This window comes from Corticium candelabrum, chromosome 10 (genome assembly GCF_963422355.1).
Source record: "Corticium candelabrum chromosome 10, ooCorCand1.1, whole genome shotgun sequence".
In the NCBI taxonomy this organism is placed as follows: Eukaryota; Metazoa; Porifera; class Homoscleromorpha; order Homosclerophorida; family Plakinidae; genus Corticium; species Corticium candelabrum.
In genome coordinates this window covers 7795454-7807769 of record NC_085094.1, presented here as the reverse complement: position 1 = coordinate 7807769, position 12316 = coordinate 7795454, and the positions used below count along the sequence as shown (strand labels likewise).

The window sequence follows — 12316 nt, the reverse complement described above, 5'->3', positions numbered from 1 at the left end:
GTCTGTCTTGTCGACGTCACAGTAAGACCCGATCTGCTTGTCGCTATCAACGTGACGTAATAAGATTGAGAAATTAGGCTCTTAAGCTCGACTTTCATGTCACGAAGTGAACAGAAACCGTCAATGCTGCATGAACATGATGGAAGGTTGCATTTTTCTCGAAGAATGTTTTCGGGTTTTACGTTGCCCGATCCCACGTCTGTCCCTCCCGCTCGACTGCCGACATGCCATACCACGTGATCGATCCCGCTTTCAGCGTCCGATACGTTAAACTCGAGAGAGTAATGCCTCGTCGTGCTTCCCCCAGCCAATTTACACACCGACGGGTTCTTAATCGACGGTTGACGTCGATCCCATACGTCGTAGTTCGTGATCCGTGGACGAGTGAAGTCGGTGATGACGAAAACCGAGTCGCCACCTTTATGACCGAATACGTCAGTAGCGACGACGTCAGCTCTGAGCATCTCGCCAGACGCATGAGGTTCGTACACGAACGAGTAGCCGTCGTTGAACCGTCCGAGTGTGACGTTGGAAAGCATCGTATCTGACTGACTGTCACTCGTATTCCACAATGTAACATAGAATGCTACGACTCCTGAGTCGTTAACCGTCTTGATGCCGTCGAACGAGAGAGGTGAGTGTGCAATATTCAATCCACCGGACGAGGTTCTAACCGGATACAGCAACGATGGCTGACGCTTAATGAACGAATTATAGAAACAGTTTGACCAATCGATGGTCAACGTATCCAACGAATTATCCGTTTGCCACCAAAGTGTTGCGTCCCCGAATGCCACACGTTTGGTCGCCATAGAAACAGACAACGAGCATGTTGACGATTTCTCGACCGTCGAGTCGTCGTCGACGAGCAACAGACTGCGAGCGATCGACGTCGCTTTGTCAGCCGGCGATTCAACTGCTAACTCGATCATGTAAATTCCTTGTGGTTTGTGTAGGTATGGACGTACGTTGACCGGCTCGCTGTATAGGCCATGTCCATGCGCACACTTAGTGCAAGGTACTAGATGGTTTCCTTGTTTTTCCAGCGTGTAGACTTTCCATGTGAAATGGAGGAACGGGCAACGAGTTTGTGTGAAGCATGTCCAGCCGTTCCAGTAGACGAAGGCTTGAGTTTCGTTGCCGGGTAGAATGTTGGGCGAAACGTCGAGAGCGGCGGGAGGTCTGGTGGTGGATGCGACGGATGTGCATGTTTGGGGCCAGCTGTGTGGAGGATGTAAACAGTTGAAAGGATATCTGTATACGTCTGAAAGTAAAACGCAATTTGAGTAGAAGAGTGAGTCTCTCTCTGTCTGTTTTGTTGCATGTCTTTGTGTCTGTCTGTCAGCCTGTTTGTCCATCTGTCTGTCTGTCTGTGTGTCTGTCTGACCGTTCGTCCATCTGTCTCTCTGTTTTGTTGTCTGTCTTTCTGTCTGTCTGTCTGTTTCATTGTCTGTCTTTCTGTATGTCTGTCTGTTTTGTTTTCTGTCTGTCTGTCTGTCTGTTTGTCTGTCCATTCATATGTCTGTCTGTCTGCCCATCTGTTTGTGTGTCTATTTGTGTCTGTCTGTCTGTCTGTCTTGTTGTCTATCAATCTGTCGTCTATCTGCCTCTCTGTCTGTCTGTCTGTTTGTTTGCATGTTTGTCCATCTGTCTGTCTGTCTGTTTGTTTGTTTGTTTGTCCATTCATTTGTCTGCCTGTCTGTTTGTGTGTCTGTTTGTGTGTCTATTTGTGTCTGTCTGTTTGTCTGTCTGTCTGTCTGTCCATTCATCAGGCCATTCATCTGCCTGTTGGTCCATTTGTGTGTGAATGTGTCTATTTGTGTGTCTACATGTTGGTCTGTCCATCTGCTTGTCTCAACCAATTAATCAATCTGTTTATCTGTCCATTAAATATATTTCTGAAGTCAGTCAAGCAGTAGTCAATACAGCAGGCAGACAATTAGATCATTCATTCATTCGTTAGTTTGTGTTTGTTCATTCGCTCGTTCGTTTTTCTTATGTTTTCTTGTATGCCTGTATGTTTTTTTTGTTTGTATGTATGTTTGTCTGTTTGTGTGTTTGTTTGTATGTTTGTTTGTTTGTTTGTATGTATGTTTATTTGTTTGTATGTTTGTTGTTTGCTCATTTGCATGTTTGTTTGTTTGTATGTATGTTTGTTGTATGTTCATATGTTTGTTTGTCTGTATGTTCGTATGTTCGTTTGCATGTTCGTTCTGTCCAGTTCTGTCCAAACACACTGTCTGTCTGCCTTTCATGACTATACATGTCTATCTGCTGTTACACCAGACAAACACAATACAAATCAAGACACCAAATCAGAAACTCCTACCTGTCACATCAACCTTTACCCTCACTGTTGCACTCGTCCATCCTTGACTATTGCTGACATTGCACTCGTACACACCATCATCCGCATCAGTGATATTCCTGATCATGAGGTTAGATATCACATCGACTGGCCGTCCATTAAGACGTTGAGTCACGTTGTAGATGTCAATTGAACGATGATTATCGTCGAACTTGAGCTCTTGGGAGTTTCTCAGCCACGTGATCTGTGGTGTAGGGATGCCAGTAGCAGCACATTGCAAGAAGATTTCAGCACCATAATTGACTGTTGTGGGGGCAGTTGGGGCGACGGCAATTTGTGGAGCCTCTGAAAAAGAATTGTGTTTGTTTGATGTGGAGTAACCAGCTGTGTGACAAACAAGAAACAAACAAACAGACAAATACACAAATAGACAGAGACAGACAAACACACAGACAGACAGACACATAGACACACATACAGAACAGACAGACAAACAGATAGACAGATAGATGAACAAACAGACAGACAGATACACACACACACACACACACACACACACACACACACACACACACACACACACACACACACACACACACACACACACATCCACACACACATAGAGACACACAGACAAGACAGACAGACAGACAGACAGATGAACAAACATACACACATAAAACATGTCTTTCTTTCTGTCTGTCTCTCCGTGTGTCTGTCTGTTTGTCTGTTCGTTTATCTGCCTGTCTGTCTGTTTGTTGTCTGTCCTTTTGTCTGTCTGTCCATTTGTCCATTTGTCTGTCTGTTTTGTTTTCTGTCTTTCTGTCTGTTTGTCTGTTTGTTCGTCCATCTGTCTGTCTGTTTTGTTGTCTGTCTTTCTGTCTGTCTCTGTTTGTCCATCAATCTCTCTGTGTGTTTGTCTGTCCATATGTTCTGTTCATCCATTTGTCTCTGTCTGTTTGTTGTCTGTCTTTCTGTCTGTCTCTGTGTCTGTCCGTCCATATGTCTGTCTTTCTGTCTATTCATCTGTCTGTCTGTCTTCCCGCCTGTTTTTGTGTCTATCTGTGTCTGTCTGTCTGTCTTGTTGTCTGTCAATCTGTTCGTCTATGTGTCTGTCTGTGTCTGTCTGTCTGTCTATCTGTCTGTTTGTTTACATGTTTGTCCATCTGTCTGTCTGTCTGTCTGTTTGTTCATATGTTTGTCTGTCTGTCCATTCATCTGCCTATCTGTTTGTGTGTCTATTTGTGTCTGTCTGTCTGTCTGTCTGTCTGTCTGTCTGCCTGTCTGTCCATTCATCAGGCCATTCATCTGTCTGTCGATCCATTTGTGTATGAACGTGTCTATTAGTGTGTCTACATATTGATCTGTCCATCTGCTTGTCTCAACCAATTAATCAATCTGTTTATCTGTCCATTAAATGTATTTCTGAAGTCAGTCAAGCAGTAGTCAATACAGCAGGCAGGCAATTAGATTATTTATTCGTTAGTTCATGTTTGTTCATTCACTCGTTCGTTTTCATATGTTTGTTTGTTTGTTTCTATGCATGTATGTTTGTTTGCATGTATGTTTGCTTGTTTATTTGTTTGCATGTCGTTTGTTTGTTTGTTTGTTTGCATGTGCTTGTTTGTATGCATGTATTTTTGTTTGCATGTGTTTGTTTGTTTGTTTGTTTGCATGTTTGTTTGTCTGTATGTCCATTTGTTTGTTCTGTCCAGTTCTGTCCAAACACACTGCTTGTCTGCCTTTCATGACTATACATGTCTATCTGCTGTTACACCAGACAAACACAATACAAATCAAGACACCAAATCAGAAACTCCTACCTGTCACATCAACCTTTACCCTCACTGTTGCACTCGTCCATCCTTGACTATTGCTGGCATTGCACTTGTACACACCATCATCCGCATCAGTGATACTCCTGATCATGAGGTTAGATATCACATCGACTGGCCGTCCATTAAGACTTTCAGTCACGTTGTCGATGTCAATTGAACGACGATTATCGTCAAACTTGAGCTCTTGGGAGTTTCTCAGCCACGTGATCTGTGGTGTAGGGATGCCAGTAGCAGCACATTGCAAGAAGATTTCAGCACCATAATTGACTGTTGTGGGGGCAGTTGGGGCAACGGCAATTTGTGGAGCCTCTGGAAAAGAATTGTGTTTGTTCAATGTGCAGTACCCAGCTGTGTGACAAACAAGAAACAAACAAACAGACAAACACACAAATAGACAGAGACAGACAGACACACAGACAGACAGACACATAGACACACATACAGAACAGACAGACAAACAGATAGACAGATAGATGAACAAACAGACAGACAGATAGACACACACACAGACAGACAAGACAGACAGACAAACAGATAGACAGATAGATGAACCAACAGACAGACAGATAGACACACACACAGACAGACAGACACGTAGAGACACACAGACAAGACAGACAGACAGATCTCAACCGACACAGATGAACAAACATACACACACATGAAACATGTCTTTCTTTCTGTCTGTCTGTCCATGTGTCTGTCTGTTTGTCTGTTCGTTCATCTGTCTGTCTGTCTGTTTGTCTGTTCATCCATTTGTCTCTGTTTGTTTGTTGTCTGTCTTTCTGTTTGTCTCTGTTTGTCCATCTGTCTGTCTCTATGTCTGTCCGTCCATATGTGTCTGTCCGTCCATATGTGTCTGTCTGTCCATTCATTTGTCTGTCTGTCTGCCCATCCGTTTGTGTGTCTATTTGTGTCTGTCTGTCTGTTTTGTTGCCTGTCAATCTGTTCGTTTATCTGTGTGTCTGTCTGTCTATCTGTCTGTTTGTTTGTCCATCTGTTTGTCTGTCTGTCCATTCATCTGTCTACCTGTCTGTTTGTGTATCTATTTGTGTCTGTCTGTTTGTCTGTCTGTATGTATGTCCATTCATCAGGCCATTCATCTGTCTGTCGGTCCATTTGTGTGTGACCGTGTCTATTTGTGTGTCTACATGTTGGTCTGTCCATCTGCTTGTCTCAACCAATTAATCAATCTGTTTATCTGTCCATTAAATGTATTTCTGAAGTCAGTCAAGCAGTAGTCAATACAGCAGGCAGGCAATTAGATCATTCATTCATTCGTTAGTTTGTGTTTGTTCATTCGCTCGTTTGTTTTTCTATGTTTGTTTGTTTGGTTTTTGTATGCATGTATGTTTTTTGTTTGTATGTATGTTTGTTTGTTTGTATGTTTGTATGCTTGCTTGTTTGTTTGTATAAATGTTTTTGTTTGTTTGCAAGTTTGTTTGTATGTGTTTGTTTGTATGTTTGTTTGTTTGCATGTTTGTTTGTTTGTATGTTTGTTTGTATGTTTGTTTGTATGTTTGTTTGTATGTTTGTTTGTATGTTTGTTTGTTTGTATGTATGTTTATTTGTTTGTATGTTTGTTTGTTTGCTCATTTGTATGTTTGCTTATTTGTATGTATGTTTGTTGTATGTTTTTATGTTTGTTTGTCTGTATGTTCGTATGTTCGTTCTGTCCAGTTCTGTCCAAACACACTGTCTGTCTGCCTTTCACGCCTATACATGTCTATCTGCTGTTACACCAGACAAACACAATACAAATCAAGACACCAAATCAGAAATTCCTACCTGTCACATCAACCTTTACCCTCACTGTTGCACTCGTCCATCCTTGACTATTGCTGACATTGCACTTGTACACACCATCATCCTCATCAGTGATATTCCTGATCATGAGGTTAGATATCACATCGACTGGCCGTCCATTAAGACTTTCAGTCACGTTGTTGACATCAATTGAACGATGATTATCGTCAAACTTGAGCTCTTGGGAGTTTCTCAGCCACGTGATCTGTGGTGTAGGGATGCCAGTAGCAGCACATTGCAAGGAGATTTCAGCACCATAATTGACTGTTGTGGGGGCAGTTGGGGCAACGGCAATTTGTGGAGCCTCTGGAAAAGAATTGTGTTTGTTTGATGTGGAGTAACCAGCTGCGTGGCAAACAAGAAACAAACAAACAGACAAACACACAAATAGACAGACAGACAAACACACAGACAGACAGACACATAGACACACAGACAAGACAGACAGACAAACAGATAGATAGATAGATGAACAAACTGACAGACAGATACACACACACACACACACACACACACACACACACACACACACACACACACACACACACACACACACACACACACACAGACAGACAGACAGACAGACAGACATGTAGAGACACGGACAGACAGATCTCGACCGACAGATGAACAAACATACACACACATAAAACATGTCTTTCTTTCTGTCTGTCTGTCCGTGTGTCTGTCTGTTTGTCTGTTTGTTCATCTGTCTGTCTGTCTGGTTTGTTGTCTGTCTTTCTGTCTGTCTGTCTGTCCGTTCGTCCATCTGTCTGTCTGTTTTGTTTTCTGTCTTTCTGTCTGTCTGTTTGTCTATTCATCCATTTGTCTCTGTTTGTCTGTCTGTCTTTCCGTCTGTCTCTGTTTGTCCATCTGTCTGTCTCTGTGTCTGTCTGTCCATATGTCTGTCTGTCTGTCCATTCCTTTGTCTGTCTGTCTACCCATCTGTCTGTCTGTCTGTCTTGTTGTCTGTCAATCTGTTCGTCTATCTGTCTGTCTGTGTCTGTCTGTCTATCTGTCTGTTTGTGTGCATGTTTGTCCATCTGTCTGTCTGTCTGTCTGTTTGTTTGTCCATCTGTTTGTCTGTCTGTCCATTCATCTGTCTGCCTGTCTGTTTGTGTGTCTATTTGTGTCCGTCTGTTTGTCTGTCTGTCTGTCTGTCTGTCTGTCTGTCCATTCATCAGGCCATTCATCTGTCTGTCTGTCCATTTGTGTGTGAACGTGTCTATTTGTGTGTCTACATGTTGTTCTGTCCATCTGCTTTTTCAACCAATTAATCAATCTGTTTATCTGTCCATTAGATGTATTTCTGAAGTCAGTCAAGCAGTAGTCAATACAGCAGGCAGGCAATTAGATCATTCATTTGTTAGTTTGTGTTTGCTCATTCGCTCGTTCGTTTTTCGTATGTTTGTTTGTTTGTATGTGTGCATGTATGTTTGTTTGTTTGTTTGTTAGTTTGCATGTGTTTGTCTGTATGTTTGTATGTTTGTTTGCATGTGTTTGTTTGTTTGTTTGTTTGTTTGTCTGTTTGTCTGTATGTCCATTTGTTCGTTCTGTCCAATTCTGTCCAAAGACACTGTCTGTCTGCCTTTCATGACTATACATGTCTATCTGCTGTTACACCAGACAAACACAATACAAATCAAGACACCAAATCAGAAACTCCTACCTGCCACATCAACCTTTACCCTCACTGTTGCACTCGTCCATCCTTGACTATTGCTGGCATTGCACTTGTACACACCATCATCCGCATCAGTGATATTCTTGATCATGAGGTTAGATATCACATCAACTGGCCGTCCATTAAGACGTTGAGTCACGTTGTCCATGACAATTGAACGACGATTATCGTCAAACTTGAGCTCTTGGGAGTTTCTCAGCCACGTGATCTGTGGTGTAGGGATGCCAGTAGCAGCACATTGCAAGAAGATTTCAGCACCATAATTGACTGTTGTGGGGGCGGTTGGGGCAACGGCAATTTGTGGAGCCTCTGGAAAAGAATTGTGTTTGTTCGATGTGGAGTACCCAGCTGTGTGACAAACAAGAAACAAACAAACAGACAAACACACAAATAGACAGACAGACAGACACACAGACAGACAGACACATAGCCACACAGACAAGACAGACAGACAAACAGATAGACAGATAGATGAACAAACAGACAGACAGACAAACAGACAGACAGACACATAGCCACACAGACAAGACAGACAGACAAACAGATAGACAGATAGATGAACAAACAGACAGACAGACAAACAGACAGACAGACAGACAGACACACACACACACACACACACACACACACACACACACACACACACACACACACACATACACACACACACACACACACAGACAGATAGACACATAGAGACACTCAGACAAGGCAGACAGACAGACAGACACATAGGGACACTCAGACAAGGCAGACAGACAGACAGACACATAGAGACACTCAGACAAGGCAGACAGACAGACAGACAGATGAACAAACATACACACACATGGAACATGTCTTTCTTTCTGTCTGTTTGTCCGTGTGTCTGTCTGTTTGTCTGTTTGTTCATCTGTCTGTCTGTTTTGTTTTCTGTCTTTCTGTCTGTCTGTCTGTTCGTCCATCTGTCTGTCTGTTTTGTTGTCTGTCTTTCTGTCTGTCTGTCTGTTTGTCTGTTCATCCATTTGTCTCTGTCTGTTTTGTTGTCTGTCTTTCTGTCTGTCTCTGTTTGTCTATGTATCTGTCTCTGTGTCTGTCTGTCCATATGTCTGTCTGTCTGTCTGTCTGTCCATTCATCTGTCTTTCTGTCTGTTTGTCCATCTGTTTGTGTGTGTATTTGTGTCTGTCTGTCTGTTCTGTTGTCTGTCAATCTGTTCGTCTATCTGTCTGTCTGTCTATCTGTCTGTTTGTTTGCATGTTTGTCCATCTGTCTGTTTGTCTGTCCATCTGTTTGTCTGTCTGTCTGTCCATTCATCTGTCTGCCTGTCTGTTTGTGTTTCTATTTGTGTCTGTCTGTTTGTCTGTCTGTCTGTCTGTCTGTCTGTCTGTCTGTCTGTCTGTCCGTCTGTCTGTCTGTCAATACATATATTTTCAAAGAACAACACTACTACATTCTAGTCTGGCCCAAACGGCCGACGCCATAATTTAACTACGTGCGAATGAAGAATGTCCCAGTCTTGCCAACTTTCTGCTAATTACGCTAGCATTACACCTTTGCAAAGCTACCGACATGCATTTACACCACAATAACTTAAATTCATGACTGTTCTTTCTTCCGTCTTCGTCTATAGACTGGAGTGACAGGCGGTGTAGGAATTGAGCTGCCTCTGAGCCCCAACGTCCGAAGTGTTCAAACACTAATGGGATGCATTTGGAGGGGAGGCCCCGGACGTGTCTGTCTGTCTGTCCATTCATCAAGCCATTCATCTGTAGGTCCATTTGTGTGTGACCGTGTCTATTTGTGTGTCTACATGTTGGTCTGCCCATCTGATTGTCTCAACCAATTAATCAATCTGTTTATCTGTCCATTAGACGTATTTCTGAAGTCAGTCAAGCAGTAGTCAATACAGCAGGCAGGCAATTAGATCATTCATTTGTTAGTTCGTGTTTGTTCATTCACTCGTTCGTTTTTGTATGTTTGTTTGCATGTATGCTTGTCTGTTTGTTTGTATGCGTGTATGTTTGTTTGATTGTTTGTTTGTTTGTATGTTTGTTTGTTTGTTCGTGTGTTTTTATGTTTGCATGTTTGTTTGTTGTTTGTCTGTATGTTCGTTTGTTCGTTCTGTCCAATTCTGTCCAAACACACTGTCTGTCTGCCTTTCATGACTATACATGTCTATCTGCTGTTACACCAGACAAACACAATACAAATCAAGACACCAAATCAGAAACTCCTACCTGCCACATCAACCTTTACCCTCACTGTTGCACTCGTCCATCCTTGACTATTGCTGACATTGCACTTGTACACACCATCATCCGCATCAGTGATATTCCTGATCATGAGGTTAGATATCACATCGACTGGCCGTCCATTAAGACGTTGAGTCACGTTGTCGATGGCAATTGAACGACGATTATCGTCAAACTTGAGCTCTTGGGAGTTTCTCAGCCACGTGATCTGTGGTGTAGGGATGCCAGTAGCAGCACATTGCAAGGAGATTTCAGCACCATAATTGACTGTTGTGGGGGCAGTTGGGGCGACGGCTATTTGTGGAGCCTCTGGAAAAGAATTGTGTTTGTTCGATGTGGAGTAACCGGCTGTGTGACAAACAAGAAACAAACAAACAGACAAACACACAAATAGACAGAGACAGACAAACACACAGACAAACAGACACATAGACACACAGACAAGACAGACAGACAAACAGATAGACAGATAGATGAACAAACTGACAGATAGATAGACACACACACACAGACAGATACGTAGAGACACACAGACGAGACAGACAGACAGATCTCGACCGACACAGATGACCAAACATACACACACATGAAACATATGTCTTTCTTTCTGTCTGTCTGTCCGTGTGTCTGTCTGTTTGTCTGTTCGTTCATCTGTCTGTCTGTCTGTTTTGTTGTCTGTCTGTCTGTCTGTCTTTCCGTTCATCCATCTCTCTGTCTGTTTTGTTTTCTGTCTTTCTGTCTGTCTGTCTGTCTGTCTGTTCGTCCGTCCGTCTGTCTTTTTTGTTGTCTGTCTTTCTGTCTGTCTGTCTGTTTGTCTGTTCATCCATTCGTCTCTGTCTGTTTGTTGTCTGTCTTTCTGTTTGTGTCTGTTTGTCCAGGTGTCTGTCTCTATGTCTGTCCGTCCATATGTCTGTCTGTCTGTCCATTCATTTGTTTGTCTGTCTGCCCATCCGTTTGTGTGTCTATTTGTGTCTGTCTGTCTGTCTGTTTTGTTGTCTGTCAATCTGTTCGTCTATCTGTCTGTCTGTGTCTGTCTGTCTGTGTCTGTTTGTCTGTCTATCTGTCTGTTTGTTTGTCCATCTGTTTGTCTGTCTGTCCATTCATCTGTCTGCCTGTCTGTTTGTGTGGCTATTTGTGTCTGTCTGTTTGTCTGTCTGTCTGTCTGTCTGTCTGTCTGTCTGTATGTATGTATGTATGTATGTCCATTCATCAGGCCATTCATCTGTCTGTCGGTCCATTTGTGTGTGACCGTGTTTATTTGTGTGTCTACATGTTGGTCTGTCCATCTGCTTGTCTCAACCAATTAATCAATCTGTTTATCTGTCCATTAGATGTATTTCTGAAGTCAGTCAAGTAGTAGTCAATACAGCAGGCAGGCAATTAGATCATTCGTTAGTTCGTGTTTGTTCATTCACTCGTTCGTTTTTGTATGTTTGTTTGCATGTATGCTTGTCTGTTTGTTTGTATGCGTGTATGTTTGTTTGATTGTTTGTTTGTTTGTATGTTTGTTTGTTTGTTCGTGTGTTTTTATGTTTGCATGTTTGTTTGTTGTTTGTCTGTATGTTTGTATGTTCGTTCTGTCCAGTTCTGTCCAAACACACTGTCTGTCTGCCTTTCATGACTATACATGTCTATCTGCTGTTACACCAGACAAACACAATACAAATCAAGACACCAAATCAGAAACTCCTACCTGCCACATCAACCTTTACCCTCACTGTTGCACTCGTCCATCCTTGACTATTGCTGACATTGCACTTGTACACACCATCATCCTCATCAGTGATATTCCTGATCATGAGGTTAGATATCACATCGACTGGCCGTCCATTAAGACTTTCAGTCACGTTGTCGATGTCAATTGAACGACGATTATCGTCAAACTTGAGCTCTTGGGAGTTTCTCAGCCACGTGATCTGTGGTGTAGGGATGCCAGTAGCAGCACATTGCAAGAAGATTTCAGCACCATAATTGACTGTTGTGGGGGCAGTTGGGGCAACGGCTATTTGTGGAGCCTCTGGAAAAGAATTGTGTTTGTTCGATGTGGAGTAACCGGCTGTGTGACAAACAAGAAACAAACAAACAGACAAACACACAAATAGACAGAGACAGACAAACACACAGACAGACAGACACATAGACACACAGACAAGACAGACAGACAAACAGATAGACAGATAGATGAACAAACAGACAGACAGATAGACACACACAGACGGACAGACAGACACATAGAGACACACAGACAAGACACACAGACAGATAGACAGACAGACAGACAGATGAACAAACATACACACACGTGAAACATGTCTGTCTTTCTGTCTGTCTGTCTGTGTGTTTGTCCATCTGTCTGTCTGTTTTTTTGTCTGTCTGTCTGTCTGTTGTGTTGTCTGTCTGTTCGTCTGTCTGTCTGTTCGTCTGTCTGTCGGTTTCTTTGTCTTTCTT

The 12316-nt window shown here is 42.6% G+C and overlaps 3 protein-coding genes across 3 annotated transcripts in view; all 3 read right to left on the bottom strand.

The window, feature by feature from the left end:
• Nucleotides 1–954, bottom strand: part of LOC134186092 (uncharacterized) — a 1383-nt gene extending 429 nt beyond the window's left edge. The window contains exon 1 of the mRNA XM_062654008.1: nucleotides 1–954. This exon is cut by the window's left edge and continues 429 nt beyond it. Coding sequence (XP_062509992.1) covers nucleotides 1–932 — 932 coding nt within the window. The 5' untranslated portion in view covers nucleotides 933–954.
• Nucleotides 955–2257: 1303 nt separating this feature from the next.
• Nucleotides 2258–4237, bottom strand: LOC134185407 (probable oxidoreductase PXDNL). The gene is made up of 3 exons (XM_062653186.1): nucleotides 4132–4237; nucleotides 2330–2653; nucleotides 2258–2274 (listed from the first exon to the last, which is right to left on the bottom strand). The coding sequence occupies exons 1-3, from the start codon at nucleotides 4235–4237 to the stop codon at nucleotides 2258–2260; spliced, it is 447 nt and encodes a 148-aa protein (XP_062509170.1).
• A 1575-nt stretch (nucleotides 4238–5812) lies between these two features.
• On the bottom strand, nucleotides 5813–12049 carry LOC134185989 (peroxidasin homolog). Its single transcript, XM_062653889.1, has 4 exons — nucleotides 11562–12049; nucleotides 9854–10177; nucleotides 7622–7945; nucleotides 5813–6258 (listed from the first exon to the last, which is right to left on the bottom strand). The coding sequence occupies exons 1-4, from the start codon at nucleotides 12004–12006 to the stop codon at nucleotides 5921–5923; spliced, it is 1431 nt and encodes a 476-aa protein (XP_062509873.1). The 5' UTR covers nucleotides 12007–12049; the 3' UTR covers nucleotides 5813–5920.
• Between the last annotated feature and the right edge of the window lie 267 nt (nucleotides 12050–12316).

Coding starts and splice junctions, on each gene's coding strand:
- LOC134185407 (XM_062653186.1), bottom strand. CDS start 4,237: ATGATCAGGAGTATCACTGATGCGGATGATGGTGTGTACAAGTGCAAT. Junction 2,654..4,131: donor GGTAAAGGTTGATGTGACAG/GTAGGAGTTTCT, acceptor ATTCTTTTTCAG/AGGCTCCACAAATTGCCGTC.
- LOC134185989 (XM_062653889.1), bottom strand. CDS start 12,006: ATGTGTCTGTCTGTCTGTGTGTTTGTCTGTCTCTGTCTATTTGTGTGT. Junction 7,946..9,853: donor GGTAAAGGTTGATGTGGCAG/GTAGGAGTTTCT, acceptor ATTCTTTTCCAG/AGGCTCCACAAATTGCCGTT. Junction 6,259..7,621: donor GGTAAAGGTTGATGTGGCAG/GTAGGAGTTTCT, acceptor ATTCTTTTCCAG/AGGCTCCACAAATTGCCGTT.